Source organism: Heloderma suspectum, chromosome 6 (genome assembly GCF_057233095.1).
Source record: "Heloderma suspectum isolate Gila_16-S chromosome 6, 16-S_ref, whole genome shotgun sequence".
Classification (NCBI taxonomy): domain Eukaryota; kingdom Metazoa; phylum Chordata; class Lepidosauria; order Squamata; family Helodermatidae; genus Heloderma; species Heloderma suspectum.
In genome coordinates this window covers 97,267,868-97,294,352 of record NC_139463.1, presented here as the reverse complement: position 1 = coordinate 97,294,352, position 26,485 = coordinate 97,267,868, and the positions used below count along the sequence as shown (strand labels likewise).

Below are 26,485 nucleotides of genomic sequence, written 5' to 3'. Positions count from 1 at the left end.
ATGGAGAAGAGCGGCATCCCACACATACACAGAAGATGGGTGAAGTATTGTCAACCCCTTACAATATATATGTGGCAACACTTGGTTCACTCTACCTGGCAATAAAATATCTCCCTCCCAGATTAAAAAAAGGATTGGAACATAGCTATCCTTTAGACTGCACACTTCTCTGAATTTTGCAGTATAGTTCTCAGCTCAAAAAAATGAGTACAAAAATGCATTTTAGGAAAAACTGCACACACAAAATGTGTATTTTAGGGGAAATTAGTAGAAAAATCCACTTTAGGGGAAAATATGTACCCAAATGATCATTTTAGGGGAAACTGCATACAACCTCATATTTTAGGAGAAAAGGCATACATAGTATGTATACCCTGGAAGACAGAAACAAAATTCAAAGTGGTCTTGATAGGCTGGAGCGCTGGGCAGAAAACAACAGAATGAAATTGAACAGGGATAAATGCCAAGTTCTGCACCTAGGAAAAAGAAACCAAAGGCACAGTTACAAGATGGGTGATACTTGGCTCAACAATACTACAAGCAAGAAGGATCTTGGAATTGTTGTCGATCACAAGGTGAATATGAGCCAACAATGTGATGTGGCTGCAAAAACGGCAAATGCTATTTTGGGCTGCATTAATAGAAATATAGCTTGCAAATCCCATCAAGTACTAGTTCCCCTCTACTTAGCACTGGTTTTGCCTCATCTGGAGTACTGTGTCCAGTTCTGGGTGCCACACTTCAAACAGGATGCAGACAAAATGGAGAGGGTTCAGAGGAGGGCAACGGAGATGATCAGGGGACTGGAAACAAAGCCCTATGAGGAGAGGCAGAAAGAACTGGGCATGTTTAGCTTTGAGAAGAGAAGACTGAGGGGAGATAGGATAGCACTCTTCAATAACTTGAAAGGTTGTCACAGAGAAGAAGGCCAGGATCTCTTCTTGATCATCCCAGAGTGCAGGACACGGAATAATGGGCTCAAGTTACAGGAAGCCCGATTCCGGCTAAACATCAGGAAAAACGTCCTGATTGTTAGAGCAATACGACAATGGAACCAATTCCCTAGGGAGGTGGTGGGCTCTCCCATGCTGGAGGCATTCAAGATGAGGCTGGACAGCCATCTGTCAGGCATGCTTTGACTTAGATTCCTGCATTGAGCAGGGGGTTGGACTCGATGCTCTTATAGGCCCCTTCCAACCCTACTAGTCTATGATTCTATGAAAATATCTCCTAATTGTGCTGTGTACATACACTGAGACATTTCAAAACTCTAAACCAGTCTGGGTGAGTCACTGGGAAGAAGAACATCAAGCCAATTACAAAACTGGCTGCCCAGATTGCTGCATAAAAAGAAACTACCCACGGCTACCCATGCAGTAGAGAGCTGCACAAATCGACAACAGGTTCTCACCAGGGCTGGAAAGGAATCCGGAAACATTTTTGCAATCCTTCGCTAAAGCTGTACAGCAGGGGTGGGGAACCTGTGGCCATCCAGATGTTGTTGGACTCAAACTCCCATGAGCACCAGCTAGCAGGGCTAATGGTCAGGGATGGTGGGGGTTATAGTCCAACACAATGTGGAGGACAACAGGTTCCCCATCCTGCTGTACAGCTTTACCTACATCAGGTTGTCCTAAAGGGGGTGGTGGTGGCAGGAAAGAGCATTAGAGTGAAGCATGCAAAACAGCCAGGAAAAGCAACAACTAGCTTAACCTCTCTCTGTCCCTTTAAGAGACATTTCATTGCCAGAAATCAGCAGGTAAAACACTTTTTGTGGCATGGAGCTAAATATGATTCCCTGCTCATTGTTGCAGACCTCTCTGCTATTAAAGGGACAACTCCAGTGGCCAGCTCCAGAAGTAGCAACCCTAGCAGCCTGGCTGACAAAAACGACAAATGACAGGACACTTCTGGCTTTGGGAAGGGATAAGAGAGCCAGCATGGTACAGTGGTTAGAGTGTTCGACTGGGAATGGGGAGACGTGGGTTCTAGTCCCCACTTGGCCATAGAGCTCACTGGGTGACTTTGGGACAGTCACTGGCTCTCAGCCTAACCTACCTCACAGGGTTGTTGTGAGGATAAAATGAAGAGGACGAGGATCATATAAGCCACCTTCGGCTCCTTGGAGGAAAAGGCAGGATGTAAATGGAAAAAATAAACCAGGTAATAAATAAGGTTGGGATTGGACAATGATGTAATAAGTAGGTTCATACTTGCAGAGATGAAATGAGAAGACATTCTCCTTAAGGAGCTTCTCCCTCATCATGTTATCGAAGGGCGGCGTGACGTTGTTCACCGAGATGCTGGGATAACCCAGCCCCATGATCCCATCAAACTTTGCAGCGACGAAAACCAGTCCTGGCATATCCGTAGCCTCAGCAAATGTCTGGTTCTGAACACTCATGTTGCCAATCTAAGGAGAGAGAATATAAACATCCTGTTCTATCCACTAGAACCCCATACCTCTCCTAGAAAACCTGATGTCCACAGTGATTCCTAACCTTGCAGGGAGGGATTTCGCACTCTCTCCTCTACTGTCCCGGAATACCTGACGCATAGGAGCATCTCTCTTTCTCCCTTCAACTCTTAGTCTTCCTGAACCTGGCGCCTTCCAGATGTTTTGGTTTACAACTCCCGCCGACCTGAGCCAGCATGGCCAATGGTCAGGGATGATGGGAGATGTAGTCCAAAACAGTTTCTAGGACAACAAATCTGGCCCAGTTCAGAACTTAACAGGAAACGATGGTGAAAAGGAAGGGGAAGGCTGGCCCCTTCTTTGTTCAGTTTTAGGTGGGCTGTAAAAATTTCCTTATTCCATTTGGCTTTTTAGTATTTTAAATCTCTTCACTCTGCACTCTGTTTTTAAGATTCTCTCCTGCTCTCAATTTCTGTTGTTGGTGCTATTTTAAATTGTTTTTAAAGACTTATTTTTTGTAATGTTTTTAAATTGTTGCACGTTTTAATTCTAAGTCTCCTGGGAAGCACTATTTGGACTGAAAGGCGACTCATAAATATTATTATTATTATTATTATTATTATTATTATTATTATTGATAATAATGGTTCCCCATGATGTGAATGAGCCACAGTGAGCTTCAGGGTTGTGTGCTCCCTTCTCCCATCTCAGAGATCAGAGGCCATGGTTTGTTTCAGCAATTGTTAGTGACAAAAAACCTGGACCAAACTGTGATTTCAGAGCCCGGCTTGTTCTGAAACAATGTTTAAAACAAATCCCAGTCCCCTAAATTCAGACATCACAGGGAACTGTGGTTTGTTTAAAAGCAGAAGCAAAAGCTTGAACCCCGCTTCTATCTTGAAAGACCACTCTCTGATCTAGAAACCCTTCCTCCTAATCCTCTAACTCTGAACTGACCTCCAAATCCCAAAAACCAGCCTTCCCCAAACCAGTGCCCTCAAGATGTTGTAGATGACAACCTCCATCACCACAAATACATCTGGAGGGTACCAGATTGGGGAAGGTTGCCCTAAACCCTTGCCCCCTTCTGTAACGAGGCCTAAGTATATGGAACTGTGGTCAGGCATATTCTTCCTCTGATTTCCTTGCTGCCATCTTTTCCTTTTCTTTTTCTTCCCTCCCTTCCATGTTGATTGCTAGTTTCACAGGTCAGAGAACTACATTTTCGCTTATGTAACCTTGCGAAGCTCCACATCCACAGATGATGCTGTATCCAAAGTAATAATCGCAGTGACAGTCAGTATAATTTTAATTATGGTTCTCTGCTAGCACTTAAAAAGATTTTTAGCTGATCAGTCATCTAGCTTTTAATCCATTGGTTGCATTTAAATAAGCTTGCATGTTGCCCAAACTTCAGTCGCGACGCCTTCCTGAGGATACTGAAGTAGAGTGAGATAACTTACAGCCAGGGGAGGGAACGTGTGGCTCTCCAGAGGCTGTTGGACTGCAACTCCCATCAGCCCTAGCCAGCATAGCCAATGGCAAGGGATGATGGGAGCTGCAGTCCAGCACCATTGGAGACCCACACGTTCCCCAACCTTGTTTTAAAGTCACCCCCACAATTATTTAGGGGATTACAAAACACGCACCTGCTCATAAAGCTCCAATTCATGCATACCCTCTGCAGATGAAAATAGTGACACTCCTGTGTACTTTTAACACCTTATTCTTACTTAAAAGGATTGCTCGGACGCACCACGGTATTACAGATCCCCCCTCCTCAAAATTCGCCTCGGCCTGCTCTGCATCATATTGCCAGTCCTAACTGTAGCTGTCTTTGCTGCGGGATAGGCTCGCATGTGCTTGCTTCCGAAGCTGGGTGTGTTAGCATACTGACCAGAAGAGTTAATGGTGACTTTGCTAGAAGGAAAGCTAGTGTATCTGACTAATGGCAGCCATGTCTCCTACTTTGCAGAGGGCAGTGCTCTATTTAAAGGGCTGTCAGAGGATAGGCCTTTGTTTGACAGTGTCCTGTATTTGAAGGACTGTCCAGTCTAACGGTGCTTCCAGATGGACAGCTCCCAGCGCTGCCAGTCCAAAGGCACAGTACAGCTATTCTGTTTTTCTATCTTTTAGGGGAAAGAAAAAAGACGGAAGAAGCAATGGGAAAACGTGGGAGGGTTACAAATGGAAGTCGGTCTTGATTGGGCCCACCATAAAATTCTGCGTTTGAAGCAGGGCAATTACACACTAAACACCTCATCTGGAAGCACCCCAAGTCTGGTTTAACGATAAAGACCCATAAGAAGAGAGAGGAAAGGTCACTGAAGTTGCCCGGTTTGGGTCTGGAAAGCAGACTGAGCAAGCGCAAAAGTTACCTAGTCAGTCTTCCCTTGCTTTGGTGTGATGCACTGCTATTTCAGTTACAGTAATTATTTCCAGATTTGCAACTACAGCTATATATTAGCATATGTACATTTTATGCAAATCTGTGTCCTCGATTTTTTAACGCTGTATTTTCTCTTTTTTTGGTGATGCATATTGATTTTACTGTTTGTGTATGCTTTTTTTTTTTTAAGTCATTCCCAAAAGCAAATATAGATGCAGTGAGATCTACCAGGAACACACAAGAACCAGAAAACAGATACTGATCCTGGTAAAATAAGGTCAGTCATTGGAGTGTAGGTAAATGCAGCATTAAGTAAAATGATATATTTTAACTAATTAGATCCTTGACAATTCCAGGGCCATAGTTTTCAGTGTTTTACAAAAAGAGGACTGTTGGAGTTCGCGCCTGGCCTCGACATCAGCATTTCTCATTTAGAAGCCATATTCAGGTTGTGCGAACTTGTGGGCTGAGACTGCTTATCTCACATGAGAAAAAGGCACTCTGCACATGCTTGGTGGCTTTTTCTCCCCTGATTACCTCTTCCAGGGCTGAGACCTGACAATGAAAGCCAGTTCTTAGGTCAAATTATATGGAACACTGGTTCCAGGGCCGGCATCACAGGTAAGCATGATCGGGCACTTGACAAGGGCTTGCACCCTAGCAGGGGCCCACAGACAAGACCCCGCTGGAGATGCTCCTCCTCTTCACCACTGCAGCCTGCTTGTTCACCTGCCTCTCGCTCTGGCCCAGGCAACGGTGGTGGTGAGGAGGAGGAGCAGCAGATGCCAAGCCAGATTGCTCCCAGGCTCTCTGCCTGTCAAGCAAGCAAGTGGGAGCAAAGGTGAGAAAGAGGCTGAGGAGCAAGAGCAGCTGGTGACACTAGTGGTGAAAAGGTCACCTCACTGTGGAAGGGGGCCCATTCAGCGTGTCTTGCCCAAGAACTGTCCCAAACCTGGAGCCGACACTGGTTCAAATAAGACCCTGGATTTTTCCCTTGTTTGATCCTTTGGAAGGGGGGTGAACTGGTGAAGCCACCTTCCTACCACAGCTCTGACTGATCAAACTCATCCCCCTCCCAGAGAACCCAGGCATCTGGGAGAGCCCCCTGTACTCACCGTAAGGATGTCCTGGCTCAGGAATCCTTTGAGGCTGCCGCTTCCGTAGTGAATTGTAAATTTGGCGTCATCAGCCTTGTGGGTGTGGGAAAACAAGGCCCGGTAGTGGCTGTGAACCCCTGGGGAGAGAAAACGCAGCAGTCTTGTGTATGGCCATGGGGGTGGTTTCCACTCTAATGCCACCGGAGCTCACCATCCAATTTCTTTATCAAAGCTCATTCCTCCCTCAACAGCAATCTATCACAATTGCCTTACAGGTGATAGATGCCCTGACACCATTTGACAATTGTATGATCTTTTCTTCAGATCATTTATAAATAATATAATAATAATTTTATAATAATCATCATTGGTTTTATTATTTATTATTAGCATTAATAATAATAATAAAAAATAAGAATGTCATTTTTTTTTTACTTCTCCCTAAAGCAAGGGTGGAGTGTGTGGCCCTCCAGATGTTGTTGGACTGTAACTCCCATCATCCATCACTATTGGCTATGCTGGCTGGGGATTATGGGAGTTGCAGTCCACCAGCCATACATTCCCCACTCCTGCCCTAAAAGCTGTAGAGCACCCTTCTCCAACCTGGTGCCTTCCAGATGTTTTGGACTTCAACTCCCATCAGCCCCAGAAAGTATGGCTAATGGTCAGGAATGCTGGGCATTGTCATCCAAAACATCTGGAGAGCAGCAGGTGAGAGAAGGCAGCTCTAGAGCCCTGGTCAGCACGATTCTTTTTTTCCTGGGCCACCATTTTGAGACAACGGTGAAGAGCAGTAGGCTAGCCCCATAACGCTCCCTAAAATGGCCAAAATGCTAATTTTGTTGAGCCAAGGAGCAGAGCCACTTTCTCCACATCTCCTATGCCTCTAGGTTGACAAGTGGGGGTCGGTTGCAACTCTCCTTGGGGGCTGGATTTGGTCCAGGGGACTTCGGTTGCTGATCTTTCATAGTGCTTCACATTTAGTTATTTAAGGCACAATCCTATGCATGGCTGGGAGCTGTAGGACTTTTTTTCTGTCTAAACATGCATAGGATTGTGCCCTCAGTGAATTTGTAAACCACTCTTCAGTACAAGGCTGCGAGGGCAGTACACATTTCTAACTTCCTTGTACAAATCACATTTTTAAATATTGCCAGAAGAGAATGACAAGGATCTGCTCCCTCCCTCTGCCAGTCCTGTTCCTGAGGCACAAGTGCTCTGATAAACCTTATAGTTGGTTTCATTAGAAGGTCCTTCCTCATTTCAGCCCTCAAAACAGCCCCCAAGGTGGTTGACAAGATTAAAAAGAACAATTAATCAGCCAATAAAACCAGAGTGCAATTAAAATGAACTAACAAAACAAATCCATAGCTGGCAGGGATGAAAAGCATGAACAAAAACATCTTAACCACCTGCCTAAAAATCATCAATGAGGGGACCAATTCAGTCTTCCCTGGGAGGGAATTCTACAAATGGGGTGCCACAACTGAAAAGGCCGTGTCACTTCATCCCAGCTAAATGTACTATTCTGTCAACATAAAACAACATGGCAGCCAGGAGTGGCAGGGGTAGCAGCCACAGTAAACATCAGGTGCTCAATGGTCAGATGAGAGACTGGGGGGAGGGGCTTTGTGGGGAGGGACATCAAAATAAGATTGAGAAAAGCTGCAATTAAATCTTATACCTTCCTTGGTCTTATTTTAGTGCTTGGTTGCATTTTATTACTGTTTAAATTATTTTATGATTGCTTTATTAATTGATGTTGTTAGCTGCTGTGAGCGTCATCTGATTGAAAGGTGGGATAAAGATATTTAAATACATGTATACAAACATAGCTTTTCTACATGAGGCATTTATTGTGTGCATGTGATTCCTTACTCAGGGTTGTTTATGGTTGTTTCTTTAGACGATGTCTTTATCCTCTACTTTTGCTTCTGTTTTTTAAGAGGACTTTCCCAGGTGTTTTTAAAGCAGGAAAAATTGGGTATTATTTTTGAAAGCGAAAGAACTACTTGTGTATTTGCGCTATTCCTCTGTAGCACAGTGTTATCTAGAGATTATGTACCTGAAAAGCAGGAAAGGAAAAGCTCTTTGTGTTGAGTTCAGTTCTGCGACAAAACCAGAAGTAGATACAACGATTAACAGCCTTGTGTAGAAAGGCTCACATAATGGGCCAAAATACACAGTACATTAATTACATGAATGCAATTCATGAATGCAATTAATGTGCTTCCTTTTTAAAAGTTTAAATAGCAGCCATATAATGGGGAGGGAAATCAGGATTGGGACCACAGTGCACAGGGACGAGGGGGTTAAAACACTCCCCTGTGGACCAAATGAAAATCGCTTGCCTAATGTCCCAGGAGGGAAGCACCCCCACCCTCCAAGATTCTCTTCCATTACTTTGTCTCCTTAAAAGAGATGTGGTAAGGCTCAAATCTGGGTCTCCCCAGTCCAGTACTCCCCAACCTGGCACCCTCCAAATGTGTTGGACTACTGGCTGGGGATGCTTGGAGTTGTAGTCCAACACATCTGGAAAGTGCCAGATTGGGGTAGGTTGTTCTAATCAAGGCTCCATGCTGCTTCTTGTAAACCATGATGGACAATCTTTTTTCTGTCGAGGGTCACATTTCCTTGGGGGTAACCTGTTGGGGCTGTGTGTTAGTTGTGGGCGGGGCCAAAGCCAGCAGAGAGCTGGGCCAGAGCCAAAAGTGGATGAGTCATCCCCTTTCTCTTCTTTCTTTCTGCCACTCCCTTTTCTCTCTCTTTCTGTCACCCCCTTCTCTCTCCCCCTGCCCCCCAACAGCAGGCTGCAAGGGAAGGGGCAGATTGTTCTTGTCTGAACTGATTGCCTGCAGAGGGCTTCTGATATTAGGCTGAAGGCTTTTGAACTCAGGCTGAGGGCCACATGAAATTAGGGCTGCAGTTACCCACCTCCACTGAAAACAAAGCAAATGAAGCCATGAAAGCAACTAGAAACAACTATAGTAGTATTCTAGGCTAGGAGTAGGCAGAAAATAGATCCCAGGATGTTTTGGACTTCAACTTCCAGTATTCCTGATCATTGGCCCCACTGGCTGGGGTTTCTGGGAAGTGAAGTCCAGAACATCTGGAGGCCTACTTTCTGCCTCTTGGGAATACTGCAACCTCATCTGCAACTTACTGGAAGGGGGCAATTTTGCAGTTAGTTAACACATGGGAATTTAGACCACAACTAGCCTATAGCCTACAATATGGTTTCCTGTGATTTCTTTCTTTTGCTCCTCCCCTACCATCCCCCCCCCCCGCTCCATTGCTGGGAGTACTTGTGTTTGCTCTCTCGCTCCTGCCTGTATAACAAAACACTTGTGAGTAAAACTATTTTACCTTTTTTTCACCAAAGAAGGGTATGGTCTCCTTTTATAGCCTGGGTGCATGTGGGACTGGTTCTGTTTTGCCTTTTTTGGTTCTGCTCATTCTGTTTTGCCTTTTTTGTTTTTCTCTGCTAACTGTCTTTCTAACAGGAGGCATCATTACCAAATAATCCCATCATCGCCCACCCCTGCTCTAGGCCATTACTGCTACCCAGTTCCCCAAACATGAATTGAGGAATATGGGTCTTACAGCATGCCAGGTGCAACAGGCAACATTTGGAGGAGGGCACCCACAGATTGGACGAGCCAGTATCGAAGACAACATTGAAGCACTGTTTGGGGGTTCCAATGCAGACCTCCCCATAGTACTGCGCCTGGGGTGGGGTGGGGAAGGGGAGGGAAAGAGAATGGTCAGTGCAAAATTCCATAGCAGCTTTAACTTACATCATCGCCTGTCTATCTGAACATCCATCCTATCTATCCATCCTATCTTATCTAACTTATCTAACTTGTATTGACAGCAAACTAATTCTCAGAGTGCCGGATATTATGTAGCGAAAACTGCACCATCAACACCCAAGATGGAAATATCAGCAGCCGTGGGGGTGAGTGGGGGCAAAGCATTTGCAAAAGTACAAAAAAAAAAAAACCTTTAGAAAAGAAATTTAAAGGGGGTGGGACCCAAAACAGCCAAATGAGGATTGAGTATGCTCAGTGGTACGGAATATTGACAGCCTGTTGGTGGGAGGAACAGTATACTGGCAGGGAGGGGAATGCTGACTGATATTGTGAACAAGATCATGCCACACTGCCCCATTTTGTTCAAGTCCCACTTGCAAGAACATCAAGACCTGCCTTGCTAGGTCAGATCAAAGGGCCATCTAGTCCAACGGTTTTCAACAGTTGCCTCTGATCATCTTCAAATGTGGCACGATGAAGCTGATGGGATTCTCTGTTGTTGTTTGTTTTCCAATGCAGCCAATATTCAAAGACATACTGCCAGTAAACATAAAGGTTCCATTTAAATTTACACTCACGGCCATTAGCTACTGACAAACCTATCCTCCATGTATTTGTCTAATCTTTTAAAGATGTAATCTAAACAAGGAACAACGTCCATTGTGCTTAATTTCTTGCTCTGATCATTTGATTAGAGCTGCGGTATTCCCAGGGCTGGTGTCAAGAGTAGGCATGGCTGGGCACCTGACAACGGCTCATGTCCAGACACCATTAGATCCTTTTCCTAATGAAGAATTGCCTGTGGTTGTAACCCTATGCCCATCACAAAGAAGAGCCGTAGCTCGGTAGCTGCAGGCAGACTTTGCTTGCAGATGGTCCCAGGTTCAACCAGTCCAGGTTAGGACTGGAAAGCCTCCTGCCTGAAACCCTGAGGAGCTGCTGCCAGTCAGTATATTACTGAGCTAGGTGGACCAATATTCTGACTCGTGTGGCCCAGTTCACACGATTGCTACAGCCCACCATGGCTTATTTAAACCATGGTGAGTTACAGGGCATGCCGGCAGCCATTGTGAATATCCAAGCCACAGCAGGTGGTCACTGTGGCTTATCGTGAAATACAAATATGGTGCCAGGTGGGTTGTTGCCGTGGTTAACAAACCGCCCACAACACCGATCCCCTGACCAGAGCCCCCTGGAGTTGCTTCTCCTCTTCAACATTACAACCTGCTTGTTCACCTGCCTCTCACTCGGCCCAGACAATGGTGGTGGCAAGAAGGAAGAGCAGCAGATGCCACAGCCTCTTTACCTGTTGGCTTTCTGCCTGCCAAGCAAGCAAGTGGAAGCAATAATGAGAAAGAGGAGGAGCAGTGGCAGCTGGTGATAATGGCAGTGAGAAAGTGGACTCACTGAGGGAGGGGGCCCACTGAGGGGGCCTTGCCCAAGGGGCCTCCGAAACCTGGATCTGGCAATGCTCGGTATAAGGCTGCTTCTGATGTTCTCTAACTCTTCTAAGACCATATGGTTTCTTAACTCCAGCAGCAGTTCTAATCGAACACACTTTCCTAGAGAACCCAGCTACCACTCTAGACCAGTGGAGTCTGGTGGCCCTGATTTCGATGGGACTGTAATTCCATTCTGGGTTTTAGTCAGAACCAACCAGAGCTCCAAAGGAGCTGTCTAAGTACTGAACCTATTTGGGGGTAGGGTTCAGTACCTTGGATAGCTCCTTTAGAGTTCTGGCTGGTTCTGACTAAAACCCGGGATGGATGCAGAGCCCCACTGAAATTGGAGCCACCGGCCTCCACTGCCCTACTGTCAGTCCTCGCTTATGTCCTGTCTCTAACACAGGGGTAGGCAGAAGAACAGGAACTCCTCTTCGTTTCCAGGTAATTTGAAGTAGACTGGGAAGGATTTCTGTCTAATGCTGTAACAAAAGCAGCAACAAAACACCCCCGCCGCCCTGAGTAGCCTGGTGGTATAGTGGAACATGCAAGAGTGCAGGCACTCTTCATAACAGTCCCCATAGCCATGTCCTGAGGGGGATCCCAAAATTACAGGCAGCTGTCTTGATCCGTATCAACAAACCAGTTCTAGCAGTTCTCATGTCCAGCAGGAGCAGGTCCTTGGGAGAGCTCGTGGGTCTTTATTGCCCATTCAAGACCAGGCCACCACAAAATATCTTACATTACAACAAGGAGCAATATTGTGTTGCTGGGAAAATTCATTTATCCCCACCTACTGTGAGGTAAGCTCAGAGGGAATGGGGAAGCCCCAAGGGGGTGGCAGATGATGTCATCATTACTGCTAATCAGAAGGTCCACCCCGTGAGCCCTGGTTCCACTACAGCACTGCCCTCCCCACTCTAAATTACACTGCTGAAACAAAACCAAAAAACTTGCAGTAACCGGGAGCAGATATTGTGTGTGCAAGGACTGTGAGCTCAGGCCAGATCAAACTGAAATCTATTCTCACTGCATGTCTTTTGCACCAGGCAGATGGATCTTGGGAATTCTAGCAAAAACACAAAGTAGAACCCGCAAGCCTGAAGTCTTTCTGCCCCTGTGCTAAGGAAGGGGAGCTGGCACATACATCCATGTAGTTGTGGAGGCGTTGGTGGGTGACGTAAGTTGTGGCTGGGGGCTTCCCAGCCCTGAGGCCTCCTCGCCTTAACATCTCAGCAATGGGGAGGCCGGACCGGCCAAACCGGTTCCGGACTGATGGGAACTTCTGCAGGGGGATCCTGTCCGGGAGAGAAAAATAGGAGGAGATGAAGCATTAAAAGGAAAGCAGTATGGAGACACCCCCATCAGTCAGCATCATCAGAGGGTGTACAACCTTTTTGGTCCTGAGGGCTGCATCCAGCTCGCACACACACATGTGCGGGGGAAGGCTGCTTTGGGGTTGGTGAGGGAGGGCGAGGCTAAAGCCTCTCCCCACAAAAGCAGCCACAATCAGGAGGATTGCTTCCCACTGCCATGGGGGCAGGGGGGAATTTGGTAGAAGCGGGGGAGTCTTGGGGACCGTACAATAGATCTTGCCCCCCCTCTGGACCACAGGTTGTGCACGTCTGGTCTAGGGACACAGGTCCCTGCCCCAAGGGGCTTCCTACTGAAAATAGAGGGGAAGTAAAAATGGTGGCAAGGGAAGAATATGTATCTATTTCAGTTACACACACTTAGGGCACAATGTATCCATGTTTAAACAGAAAAAGTCCTACAGCTCCCAGCATTCCCCAGCCAGCATAGCTGGCTGGGGAATGCTGGGAGACTTGTAGGACTTTTTTCTGTCTAAACATGTATAGGATTGTGTCAGGCTCAGTTTCAGTGAGGGATGGGTCCTAAAGGGTTAAGCTAGTGCTCAAATTATGGGGCTGAGTCACAGGAGCCATGGCCCCTTCACTTTTTGTGCCAGCTGTTGTTTTTAGAAGGCAATGGGGAGCATGATTTGGCTAAAATTTGGAGGAGTCAGGTGTTGGGGGCTGGAGATTTGTGGATTTCATCAGGCCAGCCCATTTTGCTCCCTGAGATGAAGGACAAGATGGCATCCTCCACCCCACCCCAACTGCATGTACAGAAGCTAATCAGTTGAATCTTCCTTCAACACTGATGATGCAATAACATCCTCCACTGCACATGAGGGCAGACTAGCTTAGGGGGCACAGGGCAGGCAGTCTGGCACAGAAAGTTCTATCCTCCAACACTCCTCAGCATCTGCTGTCTGAAGCACTCATCTTACTCTGCCTAATGGTAGGGCTGGCCCTGGATTTCATTAACTACACACATACACACACACCTTTCCCCCCATAATTTGAACACCAGGTGATGCCAAAGGCTTAATAGAAAATATGGGTTTTGAGGAGGGATTTGAAGGAAATAAGAGAGGTTGCATTACATGGGTGTCCTAGAAGGCAATTCCAGGCATAAAGGGCAGCAAAGGAGAAAAGCAGAGTCATTGGAGACAGCAGGAGGTCACCACATGGTTGACAGCAATGGAGCTGGATGGTCGTGGACAATATAAGAGCAGAGGGAAGATGAGGAGTTTGTGTTGGATCCAGGAGCAGACAGGAAGTTGCCGGCCAGCCACAATTTAGCCAACCTGAGCAGGGTTGCCAACTAATCTGCTCCTGTGCCCTTAACAGTTGCTCAACCTGTGCAAAACTAGCAGCTGAAGATTGTCAGGGCATGGGGCTAAACGTTGTCACCTGCTAATGTCTGCTGATCAAGTTGTTTGACCAGAAGCCAAGTATTACAACAACAACAACTTCACATCCCTCCTACCAAGTGGACAAGAGTTTGTTGCTTTCTGAGTAGGAATTGTAGGGATGGGAGTCCCATGTCCGCCATGCTTCACCTACAATCCTTTCCCAGTCTGCATAGCACTTGGGCTTTACTCTGCTTGGCGTCCTGAGTATTGGCTCTGTTGATCCAACACCCTTCTACCTCCCACACATCCACATGGGAATATATTAACCCAAAAGAAAAAAAACACGTGCACACATGCAACACTTGTTAAAGGAGCCTTATAATTAACACACCGATACCTGGGCATCACCCAGCTGTAGGCAGCAGGGTTGGGCAAGCAAGATAATTACAGGTACGTCATGCGGCTCCGTGCCAGTTCAGAGCACGTACCAGGCACTCAAGGTTGCAAGTGGAGCTGGCACTCCTTAGACAAGACACTGTGCCTCTTTCCAGGAGGGAGGGACCAACCCTCCAAAGTCTTCTTTTGCATAGGCATGTCTGGGAGGAAGATCAGCTTGACCTGGAGGGTGGCGAGGTGTTTCTGCCTAGGAAACGGGATCCCCCCAGAAGAACTGGGCAGATGTTATCTCTTGGATAATGCTGACACACAGTGCCAAGTTGCTTCCTGTCCTATGCTCCCATATGACCCCACGGTAGCTTGGCAGCGCACCTATGTTGATGCCACACTGCTCTCCTAAAGCACCCAAGATCTCTGGACCTTGCTGCTCAAATTCTCTTATAGTCTTGGTGGGGAACCCTCCAGCCAGAGGACCAAATGTGGACTCCTGCTTTAATTTCATCTGGTCCCTGGGCATTTCCAGGAAGCTCCATGCCCACAAGGGAAGAGCCAGCGGGAGGGCATGTGGCTGGTTGGGCCCTGGTGCAGAAGCTGCTCCGGCTCTCAGCACCTTCCAGTAGCCAGCAGCAGCACCAAACCCTCCCCCAGCTGCCTTTCCTGTTCCGGAGGAGACGTTCCCTGACAGAAGGAGCAGGCCTGTATCTTCACCAGCCTCCTTCTCTACAGATAGTAGTATACCTATAGTATTATTCCTGTTAGTCCATCTTTCTCCAACCTTGTGGCCTCCAGATGTGCTGAACTGCAACCCCCTTCCTTCCCAGCCAGCAAGGCTATTCCAGGCGGAGGAAGGCTGTGTTAGCGCTTCCCAACTTGAATAACCAGAGCTTCAAGAGAGGGCAACACCACTGCACTTGCTTCCTTGGCATCACAATATTTGAATTTATTTATGGCAGGGATAGGCAACCTGGTGCCATCCAAATGTTTTGGACTACAGCTCCCATAAGCCCCAGCCAGCATAGGCCATGGACTATGGGAGCTGTAGTCCAAAACCTCTGGAGGACACCAGGTTGCCCATCACTGATTTATGGTATTTATAATTAACAACCTACAATACAATCAATCAAGTTAATACCCGTGTGGGGGCCACCAATTGACCCCCCCTGCCATGGCAGTCCATTGCACTTCACAGAAAAAGATTCCCCACCCCTGTCTTAGACCATCAGGCTTGTGGGGTCAGCTTTGTTTTTGACCGGAACACCGAGATCTACCAACTGGAGCCAGGTCAGATAGGTGGATATACATTAAGAATGAAGGGACAGGGTGCCTCTGAGCACATGCTCAGCCCAGGAATTTGTGATCAGTAGCAGAACCAAGTTCGCAAGTCCTTTTGCACAAAAATCCACTCCTGGTTTTCCCCAAGCCTTCTTCTAGTAACCAATTTGGGGGGGGGGAGCGCTTTAGGGCACAATCCTATGCATGTTTAGACAGAAAAAAGTCTACAACTCTGTAGAACATTTTCCTGTCTAAATATGCATAGGATTGCACCGTTAGTTGTTGCTGTTGTTAGACAATTGGGAATCAGAACCCCTTGCTGAAAATCACAAGGAAATCTACTATTTAGATCCTGATGATGATTCTAGGGTCTGCCTATGCCTGTCTTAGAGACACAGTGTGCCCTGACAGAGTTTTGGGTATCAGGTGTTTATTTGTTCCACTTCAGCAGGGCATCTGTGCTTTTAAATAGCTAGAGGACAGGCAGATATTCAACAGATGAGACAGGAACATATCTCTCAATTTCTGCCAGTCACACAGACATGATCATGCTCTGGGTACTTTTGGAATAATAATGATAATGATAATAATTTATTAGGTTCGGGACACGCATCAGGAAAAAAATAATGGCAACTCTATAACTCTACCTGTACTCCTGGTCTCCAGTGTAAAACTGCTGTCTTGCTGAGTAGATACCACTTCCTCCCTAAAGAACCCAGGAGCATCCCTAAGCAAGGATGACCAAGTTTTTGGATCATCCCCTTTAGCAGTCCCTATAACAGCAGATTGATCTCTAGCAATTAGCAGATCATGTTTAGCTGCCATGAAAAGGGAACATACTAAAAACAATAACTGAAATGCATAGGTTCCTTCAAAAAAAATACATCAAACTGACCAAGGGACAATCTACATTACAACTTTAGTTTAAACTGGTTTTAAACCTGTTTTTAGTGATTACGGCTACCAAATACAGGAATTCTGGAAATTGTAGCTCTAGGAAGAGGGGCCACTTCAGCAGGGGACAGGGGTCTCTAGCAAAGAATTCTCAGTACCCTCATGAAACTGCAGGATCCCTTTAGATAAACCGGTTTGAAACCAGTTTAAAGTTGTAATATAGTATCTGGAATGCATTAAATTCTTTGTCTCCAGAATGCTGATTTCTGCATAACAAACCACTGGAGTATCAAAAATGGTAGACACCCCACCCCCCACCCCTTTGTCTCCGCCCAAATTTCTTTAGGGATCTGGGGCGGGATCCAGGATCTGCCTTCCACAAGAGGAAATGCTGCACTTGCAGAAGGTCCCTCTGACATATTTTTGGAAATCCCCCTTCCCTCCACACCACAGCTAAGCCCATTCAGCAGAATCTCCTGATACTCTGTGTAATGTTTTCAGGGGGTTGGAAGGGCTGCCGTGGCAAGGAGGGGGCGGAAAAGTCCACTTCCACCAGCGCAGTTGACCCAGCGTAAATCTGGATCCAGCCCCTGATATCTAAATGCCTTCTCTTCTAAACTATTAAATCCTATTCCTTTCCCAAATAATCCAGATGTCTCAGGGTCCTTCCAGATGAGGCTTTTATCACATCATTCACAGAATTTAATGCGGGGGGAGGGGGAGAGACACCAATATTTTTCACTCATAACCTTCTTTTGTTTCCCGCTTGCTTCTTCCATCTTTTTTCTTAATCCAGAAAATCCGTTGAGAAAAAGACAGAATAGCTGAACAATGCCATCTAACTGATAAGTGGTAGGAATCCTCCATTTTGAAGCACTCCCCCACACCGCAGCCTTTCTTAGCCCTCTAGCCCCCATTCTCGGAATTTATTTGCTCCAGTCCAGGGTTTGAAGGCCCAGCCCAAGACATTTTGTTGCCTGAGGCAAAGGACAGCATGGCGCATATGCGCGCACGCACACACCAAATTCCATGTACAGAAGCCAACTTGACTGGCGTTTGAATCTTACTTCAGTCCTGGCAATTGCCCAGCATCCTCCACTGCACCTGGGGGGAGCAGGCTACCATAGGGGGCACATAGCTCTGTCCTCCAAATTCCCTCTGCCTCTGCCCTCCCCCCAGCATCTGCTGCCTGAGACCACCACCTCACTTTGTATAACAGTACAGCTGGCCCTGAAGGTTTGCAAACTCGGGGGGGGGGGTGTTAGAAAAAAAAGAGACTCCATAACCGTTGGCGTCTCAAGTTACGTAAGAGCCCGAGTGGCGGGAAAATATAGGCGGAGCAAAAAGGGAATCATACTGACGCGCTCATGACTAACAGCTTGGTAAGCTGATAGTGACTGTTTATTGGATATTAACTTAGCGAGCCGATGTACTAACTGTTTCATTGGTTACTGGTAAGAATAATAGAAGCGATATGATATAAAGGGCTTTTGCACACGTGTCTCGGGGTCCAGACTGCTCTGCACCCGTTTTGCAAAACGTTCAATAAAATAGTGTTGGATCCACTGCTGCCTGCCTGGCATTCTTTTCTTCTAAACCGAAAGCAAGGACTTTTTATCCAACAGGGGGGCAAGTGTGCCTTCACCACGAACTACAGTGTGTTCTGCTCTCCCACCCCCCACCCCCTCCCCCCTCATGGGAAGGCCTGCACTAACTCTATTCTCTCCCACACTGCCCAAAATCCCAGATATCCAGCTAGGATTGTGGTTGAGTGACTAATGGATTAAATGTGTATGGCCACCCATTAAAATATATTTCCTGGGCAGCTAAAATACTGACCCATTTTCCCAGCACACCACCTGGATTTCTAAACAGCTGTTTGGCAGGTACAAGTTCAACAAGCAACACTTTTCCAAGCTGGAGCAGAGGGGAATCTGTTGAATGTTTGCCTGTGTGTCACACAGCTGTTAAAGTCTTAGCTGCCTCCAAGAGCTGCCTCTACCTTCAGCGCACCTTTGTTTGTGGTTATCACTTCATCTGAGCTTTGCTTCCAGAGAACTCTTTCTTTGCCTGACCCTCACCACTGCTTCGTCTTTAATTGAAACTGTGGAAAACTTTAGATGCCTCTCAAAGATGGACCTATTTACTCGAGAATTCCTTGACCTGCAGTCGCACTGCTCTGTTTTATTTTTTGCATAACATTTTAAACGTACTTTTTATTTTCTACCATTTTTAATTGGTTTTATATTATATCTTATGTATTTTTAAAATGCAAACTGCTTAGAGATCTTAGGATATCAAGCACTGTACAAGTAGTTTAAACAAATAAATACATAAACTTCACAAGGTCCTCCTTTGGCAAAAAATCACTCTGTTCTGTCCCCCTGTCATCAACTGTTCAGGGCCTATCTGCCCTCTGCTTTAACCCACTTATGAACATAAGAAGAACTGTGATGGATCAGGCCAAGGGTCCATCCAGTGCAGCATTCTGTTCACACAGTGGCCAACCAGCTGCCCACAGGAAACAATCCGTGCAACAGCACCCTCCTGCCCATGTTCCCCAGCAACTGATGGACATAGGCATACCGCCTCTGATACTGGAGGGAGCACATAGCCCTCAAGCCTAGTAGCCATGGATAGCCTTCTCCTCCAGGAATTTGTCTAATTCCCTTTTAAAGCCTTCCAAATTGGTGGCCATCACTACATCTTGTGGGAGTGAATTCCATAGTTTCACTATGCGCTGTGTGAAGAAGTCCTTCCTTTTATCTGACCTGGAACTCCCACCAATCATTTGTCTGTAATCCCTTTGTAGAGATAACCTGCCTTCCATTCTAACCACTAGGTACTTCTCCCCTCCCAGACTATGTCCAGGCATCCTGGATCCCACATTCCATGTTCTCCTCTGCTGGGCTGTATACCTCTTGCAGAAAATACAAGCTGAGCATCACAGTACCTTATGCTTCAAATTGATCCATCTCCTCCCCATTTCCCCAGGAGCTCAGGAATCCATGACCCCTCAATCTACAAGACCCCCTAGAGCAGCCTTCCCCCACCTGGTGCCCTCCAGATGTTTTGGACCCCAACTCCCAGCATTCCTGACCATTGGCCATGTTGGTTGGGGCTGATAGGAGTTGAAGTCCCAAACATCTGGAGGCACCAGGTAATGGCAACCCAAGACTCCCGCCCCCATAGAGAAGTCCTAGCTCCTAGACACCCCTGTAGCCTCTCCATCAGGGAGGCAAACAAACGTCTTGCATCCTCTCACCGCATCAGCCCTTGAACCCCGACTGCCAGCAGCAGCATTGCGACCCAGACTTGGCCTCCCATCTTCCTCCTGTCCTTTGGCAACCTCCAGCAGTGTTTCCTTCTGCCTGTCCTCACAGGCTGCACCCAGATTACTTGTCCCAAGTGTGGAAGAGATCTATATCTGGGCCAGCTGGCTAAAAGCAATGTGGCCTCACCCAGTGGCCTCACCCAGTGGCCCCAGCTGTAGATCCTGATTGGTTAGGAACACTGGGGCTGGCCACCTCCATTTCATGCAATTATTGGGGTTCATGTTCCAGTTGGCTAAGAGCACCTGAGGACAGGGTTCTGCCTTTTTAAGGCCCACAATCTAAAAAATGGGGAGACAACCCAATGCCCTCCAGATGTTTCAGACTACAACACCCATCAGCCCCAGCCAGCATGGCCAATGGTGAGGAATTAGGGGAGTTGTAGCCCAAAACATCTGGATGGCTCCAGGTTGCCTATCCAAGAACTAAAAGGACTTGAGGAGTGATGGATTCCCAGGGCTCAGCATCTGATTGGCTGTGGAGGGGGTGTGGAGTTTGTACTGACCTCCTGGGTGGTCTGTGGGATCATCCTGTTCATGATTGGCTGGGGTCTCAAGGGGTTCAACTCTTCACAGACTGCAGAGTCCTGGGATTCAGCAACAAAATATTTCTCTCTGAAGTTGTCAGGGCACTTGCGGGTGTGGTGGCATCTTCCTTATTGCCCTCATTAACTCTACACCCCAAAATTTTGTCTGAGTCAGTGAGGTGGAGCTTGGAAAACCCCCTTTTTCACCTTCTCATGGATCTGGCAAACCTTTTTGTTTTAAAACACCATCAGCCTGCACCCATTCAATATCTCAGACTGAGGGAAGCGGATGACCACCAGTTTCAAGTGGGGAGAAAGCACCCAGGCTCAGTCTAAGCACCATACAGTGCCCTCAAATGGACCAGAAACTATGACCATGTTGGTTGTAAGAGCAGTGCTAACAAAGCAGCATTAATCAGTCTTGGATGAAAGGACCATCATTCCGCCTTCCTCTCCTGCCTTCTAATGCAGCCCTCCCCAACCTGCTGCTCTCCAGATATGATAGACTACAACTCCCAGAATCCCCCAGCCAGCATCTGGAGAGCAACAGCTTGGGGCAGGCTGTGCTAATACAGGGGTGGGCAGAAAGCAGATCTTGGGATGTTTTGGGCTTCAACTCCCAGCGTTCCTGACCACTGGCCATGCTGGCGGGGGCTTCTCCAAGTCAAAGTCCAAAACATCTGGAGATCTAACTTCTGCCCACCATTGCTCTAACGGATCAGTGCTGCGACAGCTGCACTTGCTGTCATAGTGCTGGTTTGCTAGGCAGGCCTGAAAGGAGACCCAGGACTGACTCAGAAGTATGAGCTTTTCCCTCGTGTGAACAACCCCCTAGCTTGACCTTAAAAAATGTGGGCAGGCCAGTAAGATATTGGCTTGCCTTCACTGCCAGTGACATGGCTCGCACATGACAGCCGATCTAGGTTTCAGAGGCACTGAACCTGTTTGCACTTCACGACAGCCCACCATGGGTTAATTTACCTGTGGGGGCTGTTGCGCTGTGCCAGGTGCCTACATGGTGCCCACAGGTAGATGGCTTGCCATGGGTTGTCGTGTCATGCGAAGCCAGGCAGCAGGGATTGTTTGGGGGTTAGACAACCCTCAAATAACAAATAACTTGTTTTAGGGTTGAGGGTTGTCTAACCCTCAAAAGTCCTCAAACATCTGTTGCCTGGGTTTTCATGACACAAGCCACAGCAAGCCAGGTGCCCACAGGGCACCAGGCAAAAATGGTGCCTGGCACAAAGCAACAGCCCCCACAGGTAAATTAGCCCACGGTGAGCTGTTGTGAAGTGCAAACAGGTTCAGTACCTCTGAAACCTACCCTTCCCAGTGTTCTCTCTCCCTGCCATTATTAAACAGAAGCCTGAGGAATTGTGACCCCAGAGACCAGAATTCAGTCATGAATTAATTGAGTTGCGCTGGGAGAGTGAGGCACCCCACTTCGGCTGGCAGATCTTGGACTGCTATTAAATGACAACAGTGCACATTGTCAATTATTTATAATTATGATTGTTTTTCCACTATGGCCTGGGGAGGGGGTGTCAATTTGATTATTGCCCCTCGGCCTTCATTTCCCAAGTGTGTAAAATGGGAATAATCTCTCTCTCTCTCTCTCTCCCTCTTTCTCTCTCTCTCTCTCTCACACGCATGAACGCACGCACAAGTTCTGAGGATGAATAAGGAAATGTTTTCCCTCAGGCTTTGTTTTGTATCAAGGCTTACCATGGCTTCAGCTCCAGAACCTGTTTCCAGTACTAGGACCAGCCCTTGTTCATGGAATTAAGAACATCAGAGTCTTCTGGCACCTCAAAAATCTAAACATGTGCAGAGGGCCACTAATTATATACCAGTCTTTCAACACTAGTAACAACAGCCTGCTCCCATGAATCATGCGTAACTTCGAGGTAGGCTTTTGCTCTGGCATCAAATTAAGCCCTGGCTAGCCCACTTGAGGTATTGAAATAGGCCTGGAGATAAAACTCCAGGCTAATATTGAACTAATATTAAAAGTGTTGTCTTCTAGCCATAAGAGACAGCAATTCCACTGCTCATTTGAGAATGGATTTTGTATCATGAATGTTCATATTCTCAAAAGTCAGCCGAGTTGTATGTGTTTGGTGAAGGACTTTGTCCCTCATCAAGGACTCCTGAGCAAATTTAGCAGTCATGAAATAAGAGGTCCTCTTATGGATCAGTAACTGGTTAAAGAACAGAAAAAAGAGTGTAGGAATAAATGGTAAATTCTCCCAATGTTGGGATGTAAACATTGGAGTCCCACAGGGATCTGTGTTGGGACCAGTGCTTTTCAGCTTGCTCATAAATGATCTGGAATTAGGAGTAAACAGTGAGGTGGCCAAGTTTGCTCATGACACCAAATTATTTGGATGGTTAAAACTAAAAGAAATTGAAAAGAGCTCCAAAAGGATCTCTCCAAACTGGAAGAAGGAGGATTGAAATGGCAAATGCGGTTCAGTGTAAGCAAGTGTAAAGTGATGTACATTGCGGCAAGAAATCCCAGCTTCACATATATGCTGATAGGATCTGAGCTAATGGTGACTGTCCAAGAAAGAGATCTTGGGGTTGTGGTGAACAGCTCAATGAAAATGTCAACCGAGCGTGCAGCTGCTGTGAAAAAGGCAAATTCCATGTTACGTATAATTAGAAAAGGAATTGAAAATAAAACTGCTAATATCAAACTACCCTTATACAAATTTATGGTAAACCACACTTGAGATACTGTGTACAGTTCTGGTCACTGCACCTAAAAAGGGATAGTTGTAGAGTTGGAAAAAGTACAGAAAAGGGCAACTAAAATAATCAAGGGGCTGGAGCAACTCCCCTATAACGCAAGGTTACAACATTTGCAACTGTTTAGGTCAGAAAAAAAGGCAAGTAAGGAGAGACATGATAGGTGTGTACAAAATTATGCATGATGTGGAAAAAGTGGATAGGGAGACATTTTTCTCCCTCTCCCATAATACTAGAACCCGGGGTCATCCCATGAAGCTGGTAGGAGATTCAAGTCAGATAAAAGGAAATACTTCGTCACAAAGTGCATAGACAAGCTATGGAATTCACTTCCACCTGGTATAGTGATGGCCACCAATTTGGATGACCTTAAAAGGAGATTGGAGAAATTCATGGAGAAGGTTATCAATGGCAACTAGTCCTGATGGTTGTGAACTGCCCAGAGAGCTTTGGCTATTGGGTGGTATAAAAATGTAATTGATAAATAAAATGCCACCTCCAGCATCAGAGGCATTATGCCTATGTACACCAGTTGCTGGGGAACATGGGCAGGAGGGTGCTGTTGCACTCATGTCCTGATTATGGGTTTCCCATGGGCAGCTGGTTGGCCACTGTGTGAACAGAAATGCTGGAGTAGATGGACCTTGCTCTGATCCAGCATGGCTCTTCTTATATTATGTTTGTGAGCAAAATGTCCAGTTTTAGTTTCTGTTATATTTTATAATAAATGGAATTCTTCTTAGAATGTATAACTTTCCTGTTATGATCCCCTGTACCAGAGACTGGCCTAGATACCTCTGCAATACCTATTTAAACCAATATGCTTCTAAATATTTAAGCGATCTGCACTTGACATGGGATTGAACATGCGGTGCTGATCCAGCATTCACACATTCTGAATTCAGCTTGGATTTGATTTTGGTACTTGATCACAACTGCTCAAAAACCTGGGTTATTATCAGTCAAAATAACAATGAGCACATAGACAAAACAAGGATTCAATGCTGGAAGCATGATCACACACAGACCTGTTTCTGGGATTTCTTCTGGCGCTCCCCACACATTTGCCAGGTCAGTTTAGCAGCCATAAGGATTAGAAGCTTAGAAATGAAAAGGCACAGAAACCAGCCACCACTGATTGATTTATTTTCCAAAGTCCCCAGATGAGCTAAAACAATTTTTAAAACAGTCATTTTTATAAGCTCACCATCACATTTTCTCCGCCTCACTCTCATGTTTCTTTGGGTGGAGTCAGAGAAAACAAGTTATACCATGGTTGCCTCTTTAATGCTTTTTCTAAAAAAAACAAAATCATAAATCCAGGGAGGAGAGGGAACAACCAACACGGTAACATTCAGTTTACTGCATCGCTGGGGCCTACAAACACTGTTTTCCACCGAGCTGCCATGTGGGGAATTTTAAATAAGCAGTTACACATTACATGTTTATCTCACTCCACCCTTGGCAACCCATGTGTGGCTGATCTTTTGATAACCATCTCATGATCTCTAAAGAGCATTTCTTTGTGAAACCGAGATGTCTTCCTTGATCCGTTTCTCATTTTTGTTTTGGAGTCTGTCTCGGGGCTTCCAGAGGTGTCAGCAAGCCCTGCAGGTCAGGCTCTGCAGCACACAAACAGCTTACAGGCACCTTGATGTATTTGTGTGTGCATCATACACACGAGGAGAGGCGGGCATAGTATCTGCAGCTGTGTAGGTGTGCAGCTGTGTAGGCGTGCAGGCATGTGGTGTGTAAATCAGACAGGATGTCTGTGTACAAGGGTGTGCTCGGTTACAGGTGGGTGTTGTGTGCTTTGTGCTTGTGCGAGGAATTTCCTTCCTGGGTCTCAATTTGCCCACGTTTCTTTCTGTGTCTTTACCTATTGATCAGGACTGTGTATTACTCTGTATTATCCCACCGACCCGCCCCCCCAAGCTGCTTTCCTTTGAATAAATCATGCAAATTGAGCATCAGTGGCCTTGCTTTGCATAATTTATTCTAGTTATCGGAAGAGGCAAGAAGCTGGACAGAACCCAGATGCCACTTCCCGATCTGCTTGAACTTTCGTCCAGTCCCACCCACCAATCCTCCGCAGCTTCTGAGATTTCCCCAACATTGCCCACCCACATTTTCAAGGTTAACTTTGCGTCCATACGGACTAGAAAGTTGCATGCGCATTAAAAGAAAAAATAACCCCGAGTCTCTAAGGAAGCTGAATTTTACACCATTCGGTGCTCGTGTGGTGTGATCTCAGAAGTGTGGCGGAAACGTAGCCCTACCGTTGGTGTATAGGTGCATGTGACCCCCTCGTGGCTCTCCTCTACTATCTATCTAACTAACCCTGTATGGGCTCCACGTAGTTTGCAGGATAGAGCCCCACACGTCCACTGTCGGTCACCCCCTTGCACCAGCCTTGTTCGTCCTCATCTTCCAGCTTGGTGAGGAGCTCTCCTGAGGGGGAAAAAACGGGGAGGGAAACCCCCATAAATTAATAGATACTTGGAGGGGAGGAGTTACACACCAGCAGAGGCTGGTGACTCCAATGTCAGTGGGGTCATGAATCTGCTCCATGTTTCAGTCAGAACTGTAAAGGTGCTCCTTTAGAGTTCTGACTGGTTCTGACTGGAACCCGGAGTGGATTCACTGCCCCACTGACATTGGAGCTGCCAGCCTCCACTGCCACACACATGAGCAGTGTCATAAAGAAGGAGGAGGATGGCTAGGACTGGGGCACCGGCAACAGTGTGGGCTCCAGGTTCTGGAGGGCCCTTGGGCAAGAAACCCTCAATGGGTCCCCTCCCACAGGGAGTCAGCAACTGCACCCCAGCATTGTCATCAGCTGCTGCAGCTGCTCGACTTCCTCATTACTGCCACCACCTGCTTGCTTGCCAGGTAAGCCCGGAGGCCGTGGCATCTACTGCTCTGCCCTGACACCACCACCATGGCCTGACTAGAGTGAGGGGCCGGTGATCATCAGGCTCCAGGCAGCTCCTGTCAGTGGCCCCTCTGAGGGTATGGGGCCCCCAGCAGGTGCTCAGCTATGCTGACGCTTGATACCAACCCTGGCCAGCAACCACCCTGGGCAGCAGAGGACTGTTTGGCACAATTAAAAAAAATCCAAAGGCTTCTAAGCTGCCTTTCAAAACATAACTTTTTTCCAAGGCAGTGTAGAGACACAGTAAGATCATTTTAAAACAAAATCAGTGTCAACATTTAAAATAATGAAAAGAGCAACATACAAGATTTCAAGGCCAACCAAGTTGGACCACAGTTAAAAAACAACAAGCAGCAATAAAAACAAACAAACCTACATAGAATTATAGACTCATAGGGTTGGAAGGGGCCTACAAGGCCATCGAGTCCAACCCCCTGCTCAATGCAGGAATCCAAGTCAGAGCATCCCTGACAGATGGCTGTCCAGCCTCGTCTTGAATGCCTCCAGTGTGGGAGAGCTAGG

The 26,485-nt window shown here is 46.7% G+C and overlaps 2 protein-coding genes across 4 annotated transcripts in view; both read right to left on the bottom strand.

The window, feature by feature from the left end:
- Positions 1-19,746, bottom strand: part of LOC146341983 (cathepsin D-like) — a 36,517-nt gene extending 16,771 nt beyond the window's left edge. Inside the window, exons 1-5 of the mRNA XM_084807757.1 lie at positions 19,685-19,746; positions 12,304-12,454; positions 9,506-9,629; positions 5,921-6,039; positions 2,214-2,413 (exon numbers count right to left, since the gene is read on the bottom strand). Coding sequence (XP_084663883.1) covers positions 2,214-2,413; positions 5,921-6,039; positions 9,506-9,629; positions 12,304-12,454; positions 19,685-19,746 — 656 coding nt within the window. The remainder of the gene's footprint in view (positions 1-2,213; positions 2,414-5,920; positions 6,040-9,505; positions 9,630-12,303; positions 12,455-19,684) is intronic.
- Positions 19,747-24,150: 4,404 nt separating this feature from the next.
- Positions 24,151-26,485, bottom strand: part of LOC146341982 (protein kinase C and casein kinase II substrate protein 3-like) — a 45,811-nt gene continuing 43,476 nt past the window's right edge. For 2 of the 3 annotated variants that reach the window (XM_084808445.1, XM_084808444.1), the window contains exon 10: positions 24,153-25,479. In XM_084808445.1, the coding sequence (XP_084664571.1) occupies positions 25,364-25,479 (116 nt within the window). In that variant the 3' untranslated portion in view covers positions 24,153-25,363. Of the gene's footprint in view, positions 25,480-26,485 lie in introns of all 3 variants that reach the window. The other variant, XM_084808443.1, reaches the window with a different exon arrangement.